We start from the raw sequence: 20,332 nt of genomic DNA, 5'->3' as shown, positions 1-20,332 counted from the left end.
GTGTTTCCGACAACTGAAATGGCACTTGTATTGTTAAAGACACCTCTAACTGGCAGTGCACCCCAAAATTCGTTGAAAGACAGGTTAAGTTGCTTCAAACCTCCAAGCCCCGCTAGAAACTCAGGAATCTCACCAGAGAGATTGTTGTGGGAAAGGTCTAACTCTCGAATCCCTTTCAAGGAGCCCAAAGCTGAAGGAATGGGGCCGTCAAAGAAGTTTCCTCGCATGAGCAGGACTTCCAAACTCTCACAACTACCAAAGCTACCAGGAAGTTTTCCTGATAACATATTATTAGAGACATTTAATATACCTAGAGTTTTTAACTTTCCTACCTCCAAGGGAAGAGAACCACTGAGACGATTCTCGGACAAATCCAAATATATTGATAAGGAGGAAAGGCCAATAACTTGTGGAGGGATGTCGCCACTAAGGTCATTACAAGAAAGATTCAACAGCAGCAATGAACGGCATTCCCCGAGGCTTCTAGGGATGGTGCCATTAAAGTGATTTCCTTGCAATTCGAGACGAAGTAATGATGTCAGATTTCCTAGAGAGGATGGGAGGCTCCCGGATAATCTGTTGTTTCCAAATTCCAATATCCGAATACCTGAAAGCTTCCCGATGTCAGTGGGAATATTACCTGTGAACATGTTATCACCCAAATTCAATTGGTTCAAGTGGACCATATTCCCTATCCCTGCAGGGATGCTTCCGTGTAAACGGTTGCTATAAACAAATAGAATTTCAACGGTTGAGAGATTAGATATTGATGCGGTCAACGTTCCTCCGAATTTGTTGAATCCTATATCCAACCACTGCAACTGCGTGGCATTGGTCAAGTCTGAGAAAAAACTTAAGTCCCCGTCACTGTCACTTCCAAGATGATTACCAACAATACTGAAGAACACAAGGTTACGAAGCTTTTGTAAATTTGGCACTTGTCCTGTCAGTTTGTTCTCATCAACTTCGAAGTCCACCAGATTAGTGGCATTGCTTATTGAGAGAGGAAGTGATCCTAAAAAGTTATTTTCGTAGATGCTAAAATATTGGAGATTCGAAAGGGGTCTGAACAAGGATGGGGGAATGCTCCCTTGAATTTGGTTGTCTGATATGGCAAAAGTAACGAGACTGGATATGTTATAGATGGAGGGAGGGATGGTACCAGACAACCTATTGTGCTCTACTCCAAAAAATGTTAATTTTTTCAGTTGGCCTAGAGAACTAGGAATATTACCCACCAAGTTATTCCTATGAAAATCAAGTGCTTCAAGATTAGAAAGGTTACCCAAGGAAGGAGGTACCTCTCCTGTTAAATTATTAACTTGCAAACCAAGATACTCAAGCTTAGACAAAGAACCAAGTTGTGAAGGAATGTTACCTACCAGCTTGTTGTTATAAACAGAGAGGGTTTTGAGGTTGAAGCAATTGGAGATATTGGCAGGAATAGGACCGCTTAGTGAGTTGTTTCCTAGACGTAATTTCTGCAACCTCCGCAAGTGCCCAATTTCTGCAGGAATTTTGTTGGTGAAGCTATTATCATAGAGGCATAACTCCCTTAAGAAGCTCAGGTTTCCTATGTGAGGAGATATGGACCCGGATAACTTCAGGGAAGTTAGGTTCAGCTTAGTGACCCTCTGAAGATGTCGTCGGCTACAAGTGACACCATACCACATGCAAAAATGAGTGGACTCATTCCACGAGCTCATCACGGGCCTGTTTGGATCTTGGTGTATTTGAGCTTTAATGGCGAGCAGTGCGAGCCTATCCGTCTCGTTTCCTCCTCCAAGCTCCAGCCTATTGCTGTCCATGGTTGAGGCCATGGAGCTGCAGCAACAAACAAAAGCAAATGCTACTACTAGTAGGAGTGCTGGTGTATGGGAGAGCAAGTATGTTGGGGTCAATTTCACATTCACCATTTTGTATCGGTTATGAGGTTGTGAAAATTTGTGAGTTCCATTCGAGGCCTCACAAACTAACTTATAGAGGATGGTAAATCTGCGTTCAGATGTATCTTCATTAGACACTTCGGTTGGTAAAAAGCTTGTTTCAAGTAATGGACAATTTAATAGTGTTAAATTCCTCTAGTTTCCAAAGACTACTTGACTTGCTTCTGCAACGGGGTAATGTCCACAAATGAGAAAATACATGAGCAACTGCTACCTGCTAGTGCAAGATGATGAGCTCAAATTCCACATCCACTATTTTCTTATAGTGACTTGAAATATTGTAATTTATGCTTGAGTGCTTGACTCCAATCACGCTTTTAAGGATCATATATCAGTTTTAAGATATATCCCACACACACTCATTTGATCTGGATCTGCTACAGAATAAAGTTAAGATCACACACTCATTGGATCTGCTGCACTAATTGGTAAATCCCCTAAACACGTCAGTGAAATAAAATTCCAAAGAGCAAAGAGGAAGGGGAGCAAGATAGATGAACATAATTATTATTTCAGGCAGTTTGGTCAGACCTCAAAATGAGAATGAGAAAGAAAAGCAGATTAAATGTTTTTAATACAATTTTCTCCTCCAAAGTAAAGTGAAAACGTGTTATTTTTCTCTCTCTTGTTTTTTTTTTTTTCATTAAAACGTGTTACTCAGATTCGGGGTACATATGGGGCTTTTCGGTTCCAATTCCGGCTCCGATTCAGGTTCACTTTTCCGTCGCCGTTCCAAAAGTTAGTGTTCTCTGATTTCTGTTTTAGTATTCATGAAAATATTATTCGGGTTTTAAGAAGGTCTGTATTGATTGATTTGGACTTGAATTTGGGATACAGTAAGATAATATTGTTCTCAGTGTATTGTTTTTACATTTTATAGAATTATCTTCATCCAGTTCCTTCCGAAAACTCAAAGAGTAAGCATTCTTTCTCGTTCCTTCTTCTAATTCATGACTTCCATTGCTGAAAAGAAAAAGAAAAAGAAAAAAAAGGCACAATTGTGGATGTTGCTAGCTCAACATTTGCAAAGTAGTGGCTTATGTGTTATTTTTAGGTCTTAGTGAAGTTCAAGGTGAGCTTGTGAAAAAATATCCTCCCGGTGCTGTGGTTATTCTGACCAGAACTCCGTCGAAATCAGCTGATGTTTTGGGGAACAATCGCAGTTGTACGAGGTACCTTTATTTGCACTAGTTAAAATTCTTGATGTGCTTGCTGCATTGCTGCATCTGATCATGTTGGATGGAATAGGTTCAGTATCCTGTTAATAAAACAAGATGCACTATGCACTTGAAAATGTTACAACAATCATCTTAACCAAGAATGATGCTAGACGTTATCAGGGTCCTCAAAATGTTTCATAAAAGAATATGTAGTGTTGTTTCTATATCCAGTTACTTCTGCACAATGATAACAATAGCTAGTCCGACGGCGAACTGATTTTCCGGATGTAAATGTGTGTTCTTGCAGATGCAACGCTTCTGTGGAAGAAATTGTCCTGTATGGTCCAAGATAGGGATTGAGGCCTGTGGTCTTGAGGTGTACCCTGAGAAGCTATTGAATGACTAAACTTGAACTAGCTAGAGAATGCCTTAACTTGCCAGTTCCTGGGTTTGAAACTTTGAATGTGAAGATCCATAACAAAGGCTTGCTTCAGGGGTTATCATATAGAGAAACAAATATTTTGTTGTTAATGTTTGTGCTACTCTAGGCTATTATGAAGACATTGAAATGATTCGACTATGTCAATTCACTTTCTTAGTAGCTTGCAACTCTAGACAAATTCTGTTTGTAGTTTGTTCTAGTTCAGTGTTTTTCAGTTTTCCACAAGATAATCTTCAAAACACCAAGTATTGTAGAGACTTGCAGCAAGAAAAGAACACCACGAGAAGTAACTAGAAATCATTGTCGCCTTAGAAATTTCAATCATATATATCATCTATTGCCTCATATTAGCTCTCAGGAGTCTCAGCCAAAACAATACATATACGTCACACTGATATTGTGGCTTAGTAGATGTTTCAGATTTTGGATCAAAATAAGGTACAAATACCCACCCTACTAGGAAAATTCAGCCAACATAGAACCCCATATATAGGAGTATAATGTAAAGTACTCTCTAATGATCAAATATAAAGAGTCATATCCTAATTTTAACTGATAATATATCTAACTGAGTTACGATACCAAATCATCTCCGGTATCCAAAAAAAGGGGTTGGAGATCCCTGAGTTACCCACCATTTCATTTTGCTTCAAGTACTACTAGTGAAAGATGAACACCACCTTTGCTGATGCTGAGAGTTGTACCTCAACAAACCCATGCTATCCTTCCCTATATCTGTAGCATCCTCCATGATCCTTTTGGCCTTTGCCATCTGCAATCCAATAAATAAATTAAACCGCATTTCCATAATGAATATTGAACATAGAAAGAAATCATCAGAATTAGTACTCACATCTTGCTGCTTTCTCTGGCAAGTGAGAGTCCTGGGAATTGCAGTAGGGTCAGTGTTGTAGGCATCAGGGAACTCATTGAGGTTGATGTCAAGGGTTTTGCCAATCCTGATAGAGTCAATCTGGGGCTGGGGGTTTGTCTTCTCTGTTTGCTTTGTCAAATTGCTCAAAGTGCTTATGTTGATTGCGCGTCTCTCAGCCAATGGCTTCAGAGGGGAGCCTGGGCTGTGTCCATTTGGTGTATGAAGGACCAGGCAGCTTGCCGACTTGTTGGAACAGGAAACTGAGGGTGGAGTTGGGACCAAAAAAGAGTTGGTTTGCTGAACCATACCCTTGGGAGACATGCTCATGTCTGGCCACATAGATGTTCCTTGTGGCTTGCAAATCTTGAAGCTACTCCTCAACCTCTCTATCTTTGCTGCCTCGTCCTCTATACGAGCCTTGTCTCTTGATCTCATCCTACCTTTTGTCCCTCCTTCAGTGTCCGATATCAACATTGGTACTTCAGCTGTTTCTGAGTAAACAAGTGCTGATTCTTCCATGGTTGGTTTCAGCACCCTCAGTTCTTCTAGCAACGACTCCATTTCTTCCTACAGTAATAAACTCCTCCAGTTTCATTATCAATATTTGTATATTGCTAAAATGCATACATCTATGGTTTAATGGCAGTGAAATGCTACCTAGGTAAAACAAATGCTATCTATGGTTGGAAGTGATTTAGGAAGGACATACTACCAGATGCTCAATTCAACATCAGAATTGTATCCATTATATATGTAGATCATAACAAGCAAACAGAAGTGTCAAAATATGAGGGATATATGTGCTGCATACCTCTATTCCAGAGAAAGACTGAGAAAACTGCAGCATTTGTTCTTCAATCCTAGACTTCCTAACAGCTAGTTCTGTGTACTTGTCCTGCGACCCCTGCCAATTACACATCAAACAAGTAGCAATACTTAAACAACCATAACAAGCTGACCAATCATCATGATCAACAGTCAATTTTGTTTCCTTATTTTCCTGAGATTTCATTTTCAGGTTTCAAATAGTGGTTTTTTAAGGAATAAACGCAACACAAGTAAAACATGCAAGTAGCAGATTGTTGTGTTTTAAACAATACATTAATTGAACATAGGATTATATATGCAACCAATTACTGTGTTTCAAATAATACATTCATTGAGCAAAACAAATTATAAAGTCTATGGCTCCTGTTCATGGGCTTATATAGGTATATAGTTCAATCTTGTATCAAAGCGTCTAAGTAAGACAACATTTAATTTGAATCACTTCCCATCATTTACCTTTGGATTGGTTACTGAGCTGTAAGCTTCCCCCTGATCCAGAGTTATCACTGCTAAATTCTCTTGCTGCTGTTGGGATTCCCTTTCCCTGTATATACCAAAAACACATAAGCTCAATAATACCAAACTAAAGAAACTCCAAAGTCCTTTTTCAAAGTATCAACATAAAAGACACATACATCAAACAATGCCTGCTATAAAAATGAGTTACACTACTTCACAATCCAAACAGGTTCTCATATTGACGCCTTTACCTTCTCATATTGGCTATCTCTTCCCAAACCTCCTTGAACATCCTCACACAAGTAGGATCCTGAGTAGGGTTGTCCCCAATCTTCCACCCCGGCGGCGGAGTCCAATAAGGATCCTTCACCCCAGCCTTCTCCCTAATCCTCATCAAATCAGCACTCTCCAACCAATACTCAAGAGCTCCATCAGCATTATGCCTTCTCCGAAACCTGTCAACACCACCCGGAGCTACCTTCCCAGCCATATGCTTCAACAAATGGTCTATCAAACCAGTGTCCCCAATCAACTTCCTAGCCTCAACCCTCAGTGGTCCTCTCCTTATTGGATTCCCAGCACAAACACCTTTCTCCTTCATCACCTTAAGTATGCTCTCCTCTGCCGCCTTGTACCTAAAACCACAAATTCCATCAATGAAAATCAAACTAATCAAAATTGCAAAACAACCCACTCAATATTACAATGCTTAACTCAATACCTCCTTGCAGTCCATCTTTCAATTGAGCCTTCAACCATTTGCTTCTGGGTCTGATCATGAACCACAATCTGATTATTGATCAGCTTTTGACGCTTCACTATCTCAAGCTTCTTTTGAATCTGTTTCCTCTTCCGTAAGTCATAACGAGACTCCTTCACGTCTTCATCCATCTCTCTTTCTTCCTCCTCCGGTTGTACTTGTTCATCTTTATCAGACCCCCTCTCATGCACAGTGACACATCTTACTAGCTTGCGCTTACCCCACTGAACCATCCCACTGAGCTTAATCTCCGACAAGCAACACGGAGATGTCACGAAACGACGCCGTGTGGTCCAAAAGCTCCACACCCGGCTCTGTTCTTGTATTTCCCGATGTGGGAGTCTCCGGTAAAGCACCTCCGACGCCGTTAGTGGACTCATCTCGAAGCTTTCGTCAAAAGCCGGAACCGGGTTTCGGTAGCTCTCCTCATTCAGATGGGTTTGGAGTGAGTCAAGGCTTGGAAACCTCACTGAAACCTTGAACAGGGACGTCCCATCTACCTGAACAACGATTAAAACCCACATTCAAAACCCACATTCAAAACCCATCACAAATACAAAACAAAACCCAAACTAGTAGAAGAATATGAGTACTGGTTTTAGTAATGAGTACCATGACGACACGAATCGAGTTGATGTGTTCTGGGGCAGAAGTAGGAAGCTTAGAGTGGTCTACTTCATAGAAGGAACCCACATGGATGTGGTCGATGGTCTCTGAAATAAGCCAAAAAAACAAGCACATGAATCGATGAAAGTGCGAAACAGTGTGGGACTAGAGAACAAAAGAGATGATACGTTGAGACAGAAAAAGAATTTGTTTGCGTCTTACCTTGAGAAGCAGAAGCATGTGTTGCCAAACAAAGACTTTGTGCTCTTTGTTCTTGAAGAAGCTTCTTCTCCAAGTGCATCTTCATCTTCTTCTACAGCTAATTGCAGAAGCACTTGGAACTTAGAAGAAGCACCAAAACCCACACACACTTCAGTTCAAGCCAAACTCTCACACACACACTTTGTTCACGCCATGACCCCATTAATATACTGACAGTAATTTTGTTTGCTTCCGAATTAAATTGCTTGTGGGTGGTTGTAGCTTTGGCATCAAAACGCAGAAGGGTGTCGTTGAAAAATGACGTAGTAAAACAGTTAAAGTTTACGAGTGTTTCCGAGAGAAGAGAATCCGACAAGGAAACGGGGAAAATATAATAAACAATCGCCAGACGTGTTACTTCTCACAACTGAGAGCATCACTCGGAGTATTGGTATTGAAGATATTGATTTTTATATTGTCATTTACGGCTGAATTCGGATCATTTTGTTTGACACTTTTTTTTTCAACCCCATAAAAGATTAGGCGATAACGTTTTCACACACTTCATTTCTACAACTTTTTTTTTATGCACATTCTGTAACGTTGCTTATATCACCTTATTTATGAATGTGATAAAGTTTTGGCTAGTATAGATGTTCATATACTCCAACAATCTGATTAACGCATCACACATGTTTCATGTTAAAACGAGGACCAACAATTTGTTTTATTGGTAGTGATGTTGTTGTGAAATAATCATCATTGATCATGGTGTTAATGGAAAACAACATTTCGACATTGGCACATCACTTCGTTCAAAAAGCTTAACATTGGATTTTCACATAGAAAATAATTAACATCGGTACTTATTTAGTCCTAATAACCTCTCAAAGTTGGAGGTGTTACTATTCTAAGATAATAAAATTGTCATTACAAGGAATTTTGCAGAGTCATCGGGTTTCCAGTCCTAATCTTCATTCAATTGTAGCGTCTCTTTGCTGATAACCGCATATGGTCTCGAGTTTATGTTTTTAGTATTTTTTTTATGTATTAATTATTTGCCATGTCCAAGCCGTATCGGATCTTAGATTTTTTTGGATTTGTCGTGTCAGCGTGTTGTGTCATGTCGTGTCGTCGTGTCAGTATCCGTCTTCGTGCAACATAAGCTCTAACCAATGATATAAATCCTATTCAGTCTAGAACTAGGAAATAATAAGCCTCTAATCATAAGGAAGAAGAAAAAAAATCCATAAAAAACCTACATGAAACTTCAAGGAAATAAACCTAACTAACATAGGAAAGCATGGGCCTTGTGATCTCAAGACCTATCAGGATTTTAATTAGGAGAAGATCCACTGTATCAGGAAATGATCCCAAATCCTTTACTTAATTAGAGGAAGATAAAGTGGAGAAGATCCCTTATGTAATTAGGAATACGATCTATGAATAAGAAGATCCAGTGTTTAATTAGGAAACGATTTCCAATCCTTATTCGTCTAGGTTCATAGTTGTGAAGCCATCTCTATATATAACCGCACGTTATGTCACAATGAAATCAAACGTCCTTCTATCGATCCCAAACGTCCTTCTATCGATCCCAGACCGTGATCGATCTCTTCCTTTCTTTACCGGAGATCTTTCTCCATGGAGACGACGATAATGAACCCGCGCGAGTCTAAATCAATTTTTGTTATGCTGAGTTCTCATGCCACACACTATGGCTTTCTATATGAGATAGACCTTCATAAACTTGAGAAGAATGAGGGAAAAAAAGATGAACATACTCAGCCATTACTATATCCTCTATTGGAGTTTTTCGATAAGAAGTGGGAGATTCCGAAGAGTTGTTTATTTCATGGTGCAAGATTTGGCTCAAAGGTGTACATTCTATGCAATGAGATCAAGTTTCCTTACCGCTCACCTTTAAGACTCACCGATGCATTTTGCTTCGACATAAATGTCTTGGATTCGAATCTTCAGCGGTTCTCTCCACCCAAATCAACCAAGATATGGTGTGCAGTTATATCTGCATATGGAAAGTTGTATTATCTTGCATATCCATCATGTTATCCACATATCAAAAATGATTCTTTTGAGCGTTATGATCCCATAAAAGATTCTTGGGAATCTTTACCTCTATATCCACATTATTCTGAGACTAATCTCAAAGCTCAGATATCCGGCCATGCGGTTCTTTATGGGTATATATTGATTTCGATGCTTAGTAAAAAGGGATGTCAATTGACAGCTTTTCATATTGCTACCAAGACATGGCATCATGTCAGACTTAGTGAATCGATGGAAAAAATACATGACGGTTTTCGGGGAAGAGCTGTGATTGTCGATAACATTATTTATGCCTTATCATCTGAACTCGATGAGCTTTTAGCCTTCTCTTTCTGCTGGGATTCGAATGATGATGATGATATTGCCCTGCGTTCTCATTATGTAGGCCCCCTAGTTTGTTTTCTTATAGAGGATCAAGCACCTCTACCGTGTCCTTTTGATTTAATGACTACTCAAAGGTTGATTCATTTGGGTGGACAGGACTTGTGCCTTGTACAGACGGGATGGAACCAGTATTCTCGTGAGCATCAGTATCTTATAGTTACTAGCTTTCGGGTGTTCAGTGGAGGACAAGAACCGTTTATTCAGACCCTAAATTCACGTACTTTTCGAATTCTAGCGGACCGCAATCGTTATTATTTTGATATGGATTTTGGCTTCACGTTGGAATGTAATGACATTGAACCCGAAGAAGAAGAGAGATTCTTACAAGGGGCAGCCCTACCACGTGACGATTTGACAGACTAATAGAATAACATGTATGAGATATTATTGGTATTATATATTTAAAAAGGATATGTAACTTTGATATTTTACAAAAAGTCTCTTACATTCTTATTAGATTGCCATACCAGCACGTGGTAGCTAGTGATAGAGAAAAAGATTAGGGCTAATTACATAGAAGTAAGAATATGTTATAAATTGCCTAATATTATTTGGTCTAGCGGCATAATCTTTTTTTAGTAAGTGAGAGGTTATGAGTTTAACTTATGTAGTTGTAATATTTGATAATAAAAAAAAATGTTGTAAAATGATGTTTTAATAATTGAAGTAGTGATAAATAAGTCAAGCGATCAAATAATTGAAATACTGATAAATAAGTCGAGCGATTAATGCAGTGCGAACAACTTTGTCTGGAGGTACAAATTTTATCATTGAAAATATGTAACATCAATGTAGATCGAGATCGATAGTTTGTAAATGCTAGCCAACTAATGAGATAAGGTACAAAATGTACACTGCTAATTTTGAGGTAAAAACTTGAAACTTTTGTACGCCCAAATATGTGTAAAGAAGCCCAATGAATAAGAGTCCGAGTACCATAACCTTCACCTAACCATTGATGTAAACAAAAGTCAGTAATTTTTAGCAACGTAGAAAACTAGAAGTAGTTAAATGGGTTCACTTCGAATGTCAAGTTTCCAGTTGGTTCCACAAGTTTACACTCATTCGATTCTCAGCAAAACCAGGGTCATCTGTTCACTCAGAACCCAGAAATCACTAGTTAGAGCTCTTGCAACTCAAGCATCATCTTCATCATCATCAGCTAAGATGGTCAAAGGCATTAGAGTCTATGAACATGGTGGACCTGAGGTATACTTGAACTTCTATCTCTTTCTTGCTGTTTGGAATTGGGTTCATGAATTTTTGATTTCGAATTATGAAAGCTGAATGAAGGAATATACTGGGTACTTGTTGTTATTTGTACCGAAGAACCCATTATGGATTCATGATCACTTGTTTAAACAACGAAAGCTATTTGTGTTGAATCAGTGAGATCAGTAGTTTGTTTCTTGGTAATTTGGTAAGATTTGTTGATGTTACTTAAAAATATACGATCTTAAATTCTTAATTACCACCGGTTCAAGAGTGTTAAAAGTAATGTTTGGTCACATGCTGGCTGAATTTCATTGTGCAAATGCCTTTTCATTGTCATCTAACTTAGTTTTGTCATGTGATGATGTTAGGTCTTGAAATGGGAAGATGTGGAAGTTGGAGAGCCTAAGGAGGGTGAAGTTCGTGTGAAGAACAAGGCCATTGGGCTTAATTTCATTGATGTCTACTTCCGCAAAGGGATTTATAAGACTCCTTCAATTCCTTACATCCCAGGTTTGCTTCCTTTCTTTAGTTTCACTAACTGAAATTGAATTATTTATAGTTTTATAAAGATGCCCTTCAATCAAGATTGACTTATAGTCTAATTCCCGGTACTTCATTATGCGGTTGGCATTTTAAATGGATATATCTTCTTGTTCCCAATTTGAATGCTGACAGAAAACTATGTATTTACGAACAAGGTTTTCGTTTCAGGTGTGGAGGCTTGTGGAGTTGTGACAGCTGTGGGACCTGGACTAACCGGCAGGCAAGTTGGAGATGTTGTAGCCTTTGCTGGTGGTGCAACGGGCTCCTATGTGGAAGAGCAGATCCTTCCAGCTAACAAAGTTGTTCCTGTTCCTCCTTCCATCGATCCTACTGTTGCCGCATCCCTCTTGCTTAAGGGCATGACAGCTCAGTTTCTACTGCGTCGTTGTTTCAAGGTACTTCTATACTCATCCATACCATCTGGAAAAACTCATAAACCACATTCGAGTTGGTAAAAATGAAGATGGTTTCAATTAAAATACATGAGATTGTAATTGGAGTTCCAAGAAACTACATATTAGATTGTGATGGTGCTGGTTTTATTCTTTCTTAAATATGTCTGTGGCATTGTAAAACATTTTTATAGAGCTATATGTTGCATACACCTATCAGTGTATCACTGCAAAAGGAATTCTATGATATAGGTTTGATCCATTGTTTTGGTTATAAAGGCTATTTCAGCCATTATCCTTGCTTTGAAAAAGCAGTATGCTTGGTTATGACGTGCACTAGTTGATTTCATTTCTTAATCATGATTTATATTCTGTGTCTTTGAACTGAGATAGAAGGAGCATAGAAATGCTGTAGGCATATAACTATCATGTCACTGCTTAAGAGCATAGGAATGTCAACTATCTTTAACAACCTAATATTCAAGAGACCTAGACTAACATAAGCTTCTTAAGGGTTCCAATAATGGCACTGCTATAAGTGTGTCACTATCATGCCCTTTCAAGTTTATAAAGAATCATCACGAGGTTGCAGCATAAGCAATGGAATTGTGGATAATCCTGGACTCAGAGACTTTAAACTTCTGTTGTTTTCTTCTATACAGGTGGAACCTGGACATACAATCCTTGTTCATGCAGCAGCTGGTGGAGTTGGATCCCTTTTATGCCAGTGGGCTAATGCCCTTGGTGCGACTGTCATTGGAACTGTATCAACTAAAGAGAAGGCAGCTCAAGCCAAGGAAGATGGCTGTCACCATGTCATAATCAACAAGGAAGAGGACTTTGTTGCTCGTGTGACTGAAATAACATCTGGCAATGGGGTTGAAGTTGTCTACGATTCTGTAGGGAAGGATACGTTTGAGGTAACAACTCTTCACTCTCTTAAAAAGAGAAACAAAAGCAGAACCAAAAGAGTTTAGTGAGAAAGATCATTCTATGTTCAATTCTACCTGAGAATCTATATGGTTTTGGTATTCTTTATCTTTTTAATTTCTTCATCTCTTTTAACATTTTCAGAATAATCTTCATATGATCTTACTCATATTTAGCCTCATTAGCTGTGGACATGAATGAAATCAAGGGTGTGGAGTATATCAACATAACTTGATAAATTAACAAGGAGTTCTTAGCCAATCTGTTTCTGGTTTGTGTTGTGCGAGTCCTTGATTGGAGGTATTATTTTGTTCAGGGATCATTAACATGCCTGAAGTCTCGTGGATACATGGTGAGTTTTGGGCAGTCATCAGGTGCACCAGATCCAGTTCCATTATCAGCTCTTTCAGTGAAGTCACTGTTCTTGACCAGGCCTTCCCTCTTCCATTACACAGCTACTCGAGACGAATTGTTAGAGACCGCAGGAGAGGTATTTGCTAGTGTTGATGCAGGTATATTGCGGGTTCGAGTAAATCACACCTACTCATTGTCTGAAGCAGCACTTGCACATTCGGACCTGGAGAACAGGAAAACATCTGGATCTGTTGTGCTTATCCCCTAAGGCGAACCTCAGCTTATTTGTTTTGTTTCAAGGACATATGTGAGGAAACGTACTTTGTATACCAAATGTAATTGATGTCTGAACTCTAAACCTGTAGTCATCACTAGACTTTGTTTTGCAATAAAAATGACTGGACCTCTTCCATATGTGAATATGTGATCTTCTTTTCTTAGTCAGGCTGCCTTTTACTATGAGCTAAAAATTTGGTAAAGATCGAAGGTAGCTAGCATTCTTCTTAAAACGGATTAATAGTAAATAATTGAAAAGTAAATAGTTTTCTTTCCTTTATTCCATTTTCTATTTTATTTACAAATACATGAAATCACGAAATGCAGCACCTTGAGGGTCCCCCCTATGGTGGGTGCAGTCCGCCGGTCCAGAAGAAGACTGGTTGGTTATACAGGGAAACCAACATTGATATCTACCTTAACGGTACTAGTATGCAGAAACCAAATCACAGTAACAATGGTGAAAGCTATTCGTATCCATCAACTTGGTGGACCTGAGGTACCCTTCTGTTCTTTCTGCTTTGGTTTTGTGGCTAGTGCAGCATCAGTACATGAAGTTGAGACTTGTATCTCTCTCCTGATCTAGTCCGGAAACTTTTACTTTTTTTCACCTATATATGAGTTTCTTCTTACAAAGATTCCAATGTGGTTTCTGTGTAATCTGGTTATTGATTCATACTGATCACTGATCAAGCTTGTTTCAATTCTAGCCAATAACATGCAGGCAATCAATTGAATTTATAATATGCTTCATTGATCCTAATCATTCAAATAATTCTCACTACTTCCATAACAAGGCACTGTCAGTTCATATACTCCGAAAGAGTTCTATCTGATCTCCTTCTGTGTCAGCTATCTTGTCATTACTCATTAAGCTGATGTTACATCATCATCTACTGTCATGTATTGCTGTTAGGTTTTGAAATGGGAAGATGTCGAAATAGGAGAGCCAAAGGAGGGTGAGATTCGTGTGAAGAACAAGGCCATTGGGATTAATTTCATTGATGTATACTTCCGCAAAGGGCTATATTACAAGGCTGATACAATGCCCTTCATCCCAGGTTTTGCTTCATTTCTTGAAGTTCTGTAGTCCAACAACTTATATTTTCAACCATCAAACTTCTATTCCAAGTTTTTACTGCATACATAAGGTACAAGAACTTGAAAGCCCTTTATTTGCAAATATGTTCCTATTTCAGGTATGGAGGCTTGTGGAGTTGTGACAGCGATTGGACCTGGACTAACAGGCAGGCAAGTTGGAGATCTTGTCGCCTATATTGGTACTCCAATGGGCTCATACGCAGAAGAGCAGATCCTTCCTGCAAACAAAGTTGTGCCTGTTCCTCCTTCCATTGATCCTATTGTGGCAGCATCCGTCATACTTAAGGGTATGACAGCTCAGGTTCTACTGCGCCAATGTTTCAAGGTTGTATAATAATATCTATCCAGCATCATTTAAATTTTATAAAAGTCATTGATAAACAACTTCTTTGATTATGCAAGTGGCATTGCAGATCATTCTTATACAAGCTAGTAGATCAATGCATAGTTGCATACATCTCTTATTGTATACTGTGAATCAGAATTTTATTAGACTAATGTTATAAATATTTTGATGGTCGATCCAAAACTTTTGTGGCGTTACACTAGACTGAACTCCTGTTATACTTAAACAGGTTGAACCTGGACACAGAGTCCTTGTTCATGCAGCAGCTGGTGGAGTCGGATCCCTTTTATGCCAATGGGCTAATGCCCTCGGTGCCATTGTCATTGGAACTGTATCGACTAAAGAGAAGGCAGTTCAAGCCAAGGAAGATGGCTGTCACCATGTCATAATCTACAAGGAAGAGGACTTCATTGCTCGTGTGACTGAAATAACATCCGATAATGGAGTTGATGTTGTCTACGACTCTGTAGGCAAGGACACCTTTCAGGTAGTATCTGCAATTCTTTAAAGAAAATGGTTAGTTACATTTTGATTTTGTTAGCTAATTGGATCAATGATTTAGGGATCATTGGCATGCTTGAAGACTCGAGGATACATGGTGAGTTTCGGGCAGGCATCAGGTAGGCCTGACCCTGTTCCATTGTCAGCTCTTGCAGCAAAGTCACTCTTCTTGACAAGGCCTGCCCTTTTCCAATACACTGCAACTCGAGACAAATTGTTAGTGGCTGCAGGAGAGGTGTTTGCTAATGTTGCATCAGGTGTGTTGCACGTTCGAGTAAATCATAAGTACCCATTGTCACATGCACCAGAGGCACATGCAGACCTTGAGAACAGGAGAACATCTGGTTCGGCTGTTCTTATTCCTTAAATCTTTCATCTCCAGATTTTGAAGTCCCTGTCTTTCTGAAAAACAACATGAGTTGGTAGTCCCCATTTGGTATGTATGGAAAGAAATGTGGCCTGGTTCTCCCCAACTGCAAGGAAGCTAGTAACTGTAATTTTTCCATCTCTTGGATTCTTATAATTTTCGACATATATGAAGAACAACGATCGATAAGCTTGTAAGTTGCAACCTTTCTTGAAAGGTCCAGTTAACGCCTCAATGTTTTACAAGTATCATGCATGCTTGTCCTTCTAACCATGGTTTTGGCATGGGTGAAATATGCAGTAGGAGGCAAAGTGATTTAAACCAAAAGATAATACTAAGATCATAAACTGCTAATTTCTACGCAGTTATGATTACATTACTTCATTGAATTGCAGAAATTGAGGATCATACTGATTAAATCCTTTCATTTTTACTACATACATTCTTAGCTCATATTATACTAGTAATTCATATCCTACTTCTTCGGACTTGGTCATAGACTCACAGGTGCTTGACCACGGATCTGTAGCTACAACCAGGCTGCCAATTTGTTGGAATCACATTTTCAGCCAACAAGGTCTTCCCTGAGTACTGAGAAGTCACCTTTAATGACAATGGAGGTTTTAGTGGTGACCCTCCTGCATCAAGCTTCCACACTGCACCCCAGGATTGTTGCATGTCACACCACTTCTCGATACCTTTACTGTCCTTCAACTGAACACTAGCAACATCACCATCTCCCTCTTCGTACTCGATCACTACAGCAAAGTAGTACGCGCTCGATCCCTGGTCGACGTGGAATGCAATGGTTTTTCCTGGATAATCACATGCCACTCTGCAGAGAGACACAAACCAGGCTTGCTAAGCGGTCACGATTGATATGTAACACAAGCTCTTAAATTTTGTGCGTCAAAATAGACGACAGTGTACGTAAGATTAGGTGGCGGTGACTTGTTCATTCAAGTTTTTCGTAATTGTAAATTTGGGTTACCTTGCGAATCGGACTTCCAATTTTCCTGCATTGCGTAGTTCCTGGCATTGACCAGGAAGTGCCATGGCACTAAATGCTTTTCCACTAAGGTCGAAGTGTGCAGATTCAGACACACATCCCAGGCAAGAATCTGTGACGACCACCTTCACTGGTTTGCCAGAACACGATTTATGTTTAGTGCATTTGACCTGACATTACTTCAATGTATTAGAATCTCAAGAAGAATATTGGTCCAAACACCGAATACAAAAATCTCATGTCACAAATGCCGGTTATAAAAGAGAATTGGAAGGAAAATGGGCATTGTATATATCAATGGATTTTAAATAGAATAAAATGCCTATAAAGTATTGGTTAAATTATAACCGTTCATTTGTTTAACAAAATTTGTATTTATGCTATGAAGTTTAGACAATTAAAATAAGTCAATATCTACACTTCAGCACGAAACGCGCATGCATATTTGTCTTTTCAATTGTGAAAATGATATATGTCGAAATCGTTTTTAATTACAAGACATATACTACTAGACCCAAATTCAGGATATATTTAAGTAGCACTGAATAAGCATTGTAATACCTGATAGCAAGCTCCACATTCCTTGCCGGATTGGTAAAGAGAAGGACCAACTGAAGTAACCATGGAATTCCATGGAGGTTTTGAAACTAAATCTCCATACCCACAAGACCCTCCTGCATGCAATTGATCATGAGCAAATGTCAGTACGCTTATGTACGCGATCTGCATTAAACATATTATCAAAACTCTCCCGAGCTCACACTCTTTAGCTCCGTACACAGTACACACTCGTTCTAGGCATTACATACCTTCACTTCCGCAACCATCAGGGCTACCATACCAGGTAGCTCCGCCATTGTACCAACGGGTTGGGGTGTGTGACAAGTTAAACTGCTTCGTCCTCTTCGGATTAAAAGAAAAGCTCTCATCAAATAAGCAGCAAATCACAGTTACCAAGCACAAAATGCTTCTTAAACTAATCATGGCTGCTCTCTTAAGCTAGTTAAGCAGTCACGGTTCTGTGTTGGTGTAATGTCGTTAAAAGCAATTACGACATACACGGGTGTTGGGAAAGATCAATATGACAAAGATGACCGCCTAATACAAGGACGATGGATAATTATTGGTTATCTTAGGATGTGTCTTTTCTCATGCTTTGTGTAACCACAATGAGATAATCAAAGAAACAATAGTTTCTACGTACGTACTTTGAAAATAATGAGATTACAAAATCTAAACTCACAATAAATATTGTGGCTAACTGGTCTCTCTTGGATTATTCTCCAAGAGTTTGGGTTTCTACAAACTTATTTGAATGAAATGAGCTAATGGCTTTTATAGCCAACACTACTCTTAATTATATCAGTGGTCGTGTATGAATGACTAAATTATCTCTTTGCTATCTCCATCCAAATTCCTAAATTGTCTCCCGTACATCTAGTTTCTTTTTTTTTTTTTCTAACCAATGAATCTTCCTGTGATCTCTCTCCTCCACCAAAGGAGGGATATTCATCAACGTGTATCATTTGATGAGCCCAAAAATTTGTTAAAGATCGAAGGTAGCTAGCATTCTTCTTCTATAAACAGAGCTAGCATTCTTCTAAAAACAGATTAGTAACCAACAAGACTGGTTGTTGGTTATATATATATGGAAAACCAACACTGATTGTATATATCTACCTTAACGTACTAGGATGCAGAAACCACGTACTGAAGGCCGGATTTCATTTTGTAAGTACCATGCATACTTTTCCTTCTGACCATATATTATTTGGGTGAAATATGCAATAGGAGCAACATGATTTAAATTTTAAACCAAGAATCCAAGATATAACACTTAAGATCATAAACGTACTGGATCATAAACTGCTGATTTCTACACAGCTATGATTACATTATACTTCATATGATCTGCAGAAATTGAGGATCACACAGCTTAAATCCTTCCATTTTTCTGCTTTTTGGTTACTACACACATTCTTAGCTCATACTATACTAGTAACTCGCATGCTGCTTCAGACTTGGTCATAGACTCAAAGGTAATTGACCACGGATCTGTAGGTAGCACCAGGTTGCCAATTCTTTGGAATCACATTTTTAGCCAACAAGGTCTGGCCTGAGTACTGAGAGGTCAACTTTATCGACAATGGAGGGTGTAGTGCTGACCCTGCATCAAGCTTCCACACTGCACCCCAAGATTGTTGCATGGCACGCCACTCCTCGTCACCTACACTGTCCGATGAGGAAGCGTCCATCAACTCCACACTACCAAGATCACCATCTCCCTCTTCGTACTCGATCACTGCAGCAAAGTAGTTCGAGTTCGATCCCTGGTCTACATGAAATGCAATGGTTTTTCCGGAATAATCACATGCCACCCTGCAGAGAAACACAAATCAGGCTTGCTAAGTGTGGTCACGATCGATATGTAACACTAATTCTAAAATTCCGTGTGTCAAATTAGGTGACGGTGTTTCGTTTATTTGAGCTTTAGGTAATTTTGAATTTGAGTTACCGTGCGAATCGGATTTCCAATAGTCCTGCATTGCGGAGTTCCTCGCCTTGACCAGGAAGTGCCATGGCACCAAATGAAGTTCCACTAAGGTCGAAGTGTGCAGTCTCAGACACACATCCCGGGCAAGAATCTGTGATGACCACCCTCACTGGTTTGCCGGAACACGATTTATGTTTGGTGCATTTTATCTGACATTACTTCAATGTATTAGATCTCAAGAAGAATATTGGTCCAAAGTCCAAACACCAGATGCAAAAATGAAAAATCCCATGTCACAAATGTCTATTATAAAGAACAGGAAGAAGGAAAATGGGGGGTTTTGTGAATGGACTTTATGTAGAATATGAAGCCTATAAACAATTTTATAACTTACAACCGTCCATTTGTTTAGCACATTTTATATTTATGTTATAAAGTTAAAACAACGGATGCATTTTTTACTTATAAAACTAAGGAATTAACTGTCACATTCAACTTCTAATTTTTGTTTTCATTTAAGGATTAGAATAAGTTTGTGTATGTAATACGACGAATAAGTGTTACCGTTTTCAACTGTGAAAATGATACACAATCGAAAACGTTCTAAAAAGACCATTTGTTATACCTGATAACAAGCTCCACATTCCTTGCCGGATTTGTAAAGAGAAGGACCTACTGAAGTAACCATGGAAGAGAATGGAGCTTGTGAAACTACATCTCCATACCCACAAGACCCTCCTGCATCCATTCATTAGAAAATGTCAGTATGCTTATCTATAGGATCATTTGCACGTAGTACTCTCCCTAACTCACACTCTTTATACTACACAGTACACACTCAATCCAGGCATTATTACATACCGTCACTTCCAAAACCATCAGGGCTGCCGTACCAGGTAGCTCCGGCGGAGGACCAATGGGTGGCGCTGAGTGACAAGTTCAAGTGCTTAGGGTTAAAAGAAAAGCTCCCTTCAAACAAGCAGCAAAACACAGTTACCAAGCACAATATGCTTCGTAAACTAGCCATGGCTGCACTCTTAATAAGCTACTTGAGAATCTGCGTTGGTGACTTGGTGT

General features: G+C 39.1%; 6 protein-coding genes across 6 annotated transcripts in view; 2 read left to right on the top strand and 4 right to left on the bottom strand.

Annotated features, from left to right (window-relative positions):
* Positions 1-1,808, bottom strand: part of LOC101304238 (LRR receptor-like serine/threonine-protein kinase EFR-like) — a 3,780-nt gene extending 1,972 nt beyond the window's left edge. Inside the window, exon 1 of the mRNA XM_004308983.1 lies at positions 44-1,808. Within this exon, the coding sequence (XP_004309031.1) occupies positions 44-1,808 (1,765 nt within the window). The remainder of the gene's footprint in view (positions 1-43) is intronic.
* A 2,044-nt stretch (positions 1,809-3,852) lies between these two features.
* LOC101299131 (protein DYAD-like) lies at positions 3,853-7,475 on the bottom strand. Its single transcript, XM_004307745.1, has 8 exons — positions 7,298-7,475; positions 7,082-7,182; positions 6,431-6,969; positions 5,961-6,344; positions 5,707-5,794; positions 5,234-5,326; positions 4,402-4,989; positions 3,853-4,320 (listed from the first exon to the last, which is right to left on the bottom strand). Exons 1-8 carry the CDS (start codon positions 7,380-7,382, stop codon positions 4,198-4,200), a joined length of 2,001 nt encoding a protein of 666 aa, XP_004307793.1. The 5' UTR covers positions 7,383-7,475; the 3' UTR covers positions 3,853-4,197.
* Positions 7,476-10,673: 3,198 nt separating this feature from the next.
* On the top strand, positions 10,674-13,579 carry LOC101298835 (quinone oxidoreductase-like). Its single transcript, XM_004307744.1, has 5 exons — positions 10,674-10,936; positions 11,311-11,452; positions 11,654-11,880; positions 12,540-12,797; positions 13,124-13,579. Exons 1-5 carry the CDS (start codon positions 10,739-10,741, stop codon positions 13,427-13,429), a joined length of 1,131 nt encoding a protein of 376 aa, XP_004307792.1. The 5' UTR covers positions 10,674-10,738; the 3' UTR covers positions 13,430-13,579.
* Positions 13,580-13,891: 312 nt separating this feature from the next.
* On the top strand, positions 13,892-16,110 carry LOC101298547 (quinone oxidoreductase-like). Its single transcript, XM_004307743.1, has 5 exons — positions 13,892-13,936; positions 14,354-14,498; positions 14,637-14,863; positions 15,114-15,371; positions 15,447-16,110. Exons 1-5 carry the CDS (start codon positions 13,895-13,897, stop codon positions 15,750-15,752), a joined length of 978 nt encoding a protein of 325 aa, XP_004307791.1. The 5' UTR covers positions 13,892-13,894; the 3' UTR covers positions 15,753-16,110.
* A 143-nt stretch (positions 16,111-16,253) lies between these two features.
* On the bottom strand, positions 16,254-17,618 carry LOC101303951 (putative expansin-B2-like). Its single transcript, XM_004308982.1, has 4 exons — positions 17,571-17,618; positions 17,323-17,484; positions 16,744-16,931; positions 16,254-16,587 (listed from the first exon to the last, which is right to left on the bottom strand). The coding sequence occupies exons 1-4, from the start codon at positions 17,616-17,618 to the stop codon at positions 16,254-16,256; spliced, it is 732 nt and encodes a 243-aa protein (XP_004309030.1).
* A 987-nt stretch (positions 17,619-18,605) lies between these two features.
* On the bottom strand, positions 18,606-20,332 carry LOC101298259 (putative expansin-B2-like). The gene is made up of 4 exons (XM_004307742.1): positions 20,117-20,332; positions 19,881-19,993; positions 19,277-19,464; positions 18,606-19,140 (listed from the first exon to the last, which is right to left on the bottom strand). The coding sequence occupies exons 1-4, from the start codon at positions 20,280-20,282 to the stop codon at positions 18,795-18,797; spliced, it is 813 nt and encodes a 270-aa protein (XP_004307790.1). The 5' UTR covers positions 20,283-20,332; the 3' UTR covers positions 18,606-18,794.

Source organism: Fragaria vesca, linkage group LG7 (genome assembly GCF_000184155.1).
Source record: "Fragaria vesca subsp. vesca linkage group LG7, FraVesHawaii_1.0, whole genome shotgun sequence".
NCBI classification, from domain to species: domain Eukaryota; kingdom Viridiplantae; phylum Streptophyta; class Magnoliopsida; order Rosales; family Rosaceae; genus Fragaria; species Fragaria vesca.
The sequence above is the reverse complement of the archived record's forward strand: the minus strand, read 5'-3'. Positions and strand labels throughout refer to the sequence as shown.

Bases quoted from the DNA above. Each gene is read 5' to 3' on its own strand.
- LOC101298547 (XM_004307743.1), top strand. From the start codon at position 13,895: ATGGTGAAAGCTATTCGTATCCATCAACTTGGTGGACCTGAG. The intron at 13,937-14,353 runs GTACCCTTCTGT...TATTGCTGTTAG, and splicing joins ATCAACTTGGTGGACCTGAG to GTTTTGAAATGGGAAGATGT. The intron at 14,499-14,636 runs GTTTTGCTTCAT...TTCCTATTTCAG, and splicing joins TACAATGCCCTTCATCCCAG to GTATGGAGGCTTGTGGAGTT.
- LOC101298259 (XM_004307742.1), bottom strand. From the start codon at position 20,282: ATGGCTAGTTTACGAAGCATATTGTGCTTGGTAACTGTGTTTTGCTGC. The intron at 19,994-20,116 runs GTATGTAATAAT...GAATGGATGCAG, and splicing joins TGATGGTTTTGGAAGTGACG to GAGGGTCTTGTGGGTATGGA. The intron at 19,141-19,276 runs GTAACTCAAATT...GTTTCTCTGCAG, and splicing joins TTGGAAATCCGATTCGCACG to GGTGGCATGTGATTATTCCG.
- LOC101298835 (XM_004307744.1), top strand. From the start codon at position 10,739: ATGGGTTCACTTCGAATGTCAAGTTTCCAGTTGGTTCCACAAGTTTAC. The intron at 10,937-11,310 runs GTATACTTGAAC...TGATGATGTTAG, and splicing joins ATGAACATGGTGGACCTGAG to GTCTTGAAATGGGAAGATGT. The intron at 11,881-12,539 runs GTACTTCTATAC...TCTTCTATACAG, and splicing joins TACTGCGTCGTTGTTTCAAG to GTGGAACCTGGACATACAAT.
- LOC101299131 (XM_004307745.1), bottom strand. From the start codon at position 7,382: ATGAAGATGCACTTGGAGAAGAAGCTTCTTCAAGAACAAAGAGCACAA. The intron at 5,795-5,960 runs GTAAAGGCGTCA...TGGTATATACAG, and splicing joins GAGATAGCCAATATGAGAAG to GGAAAGGGAATCCCAACAGC. The intron at 4,321-4,401 runs GTGAGTACTAAT...ATTGGATTGCAG, and splicing joins GCCAGAGAAAGCAGCAAGAT to ATGGCAAAGGCCAAAAGGAT.
- LOC101303951 (XM_004308982.1), bottom strand. From the start codon at position 17,618: ATGGCGGAGCTACCTGGTATGGTAGCCCTGATGGTTGCGGAAGTGAAG. The intron at 16,932-17,322 runs GTATTACAATGC...AAGTAATGTCAG, and splicing joins AATGTGGAGCTTGCTATCAG to GTCAAATGCACTAAACATAA. The intron at 16,588-16,743 runs GTAACCCAAATT...GTCTCTCTGCAG, and splicing joins TTGGAAGTCCGATTCGCAAG to AGTGGCATGTGATTATCCAG.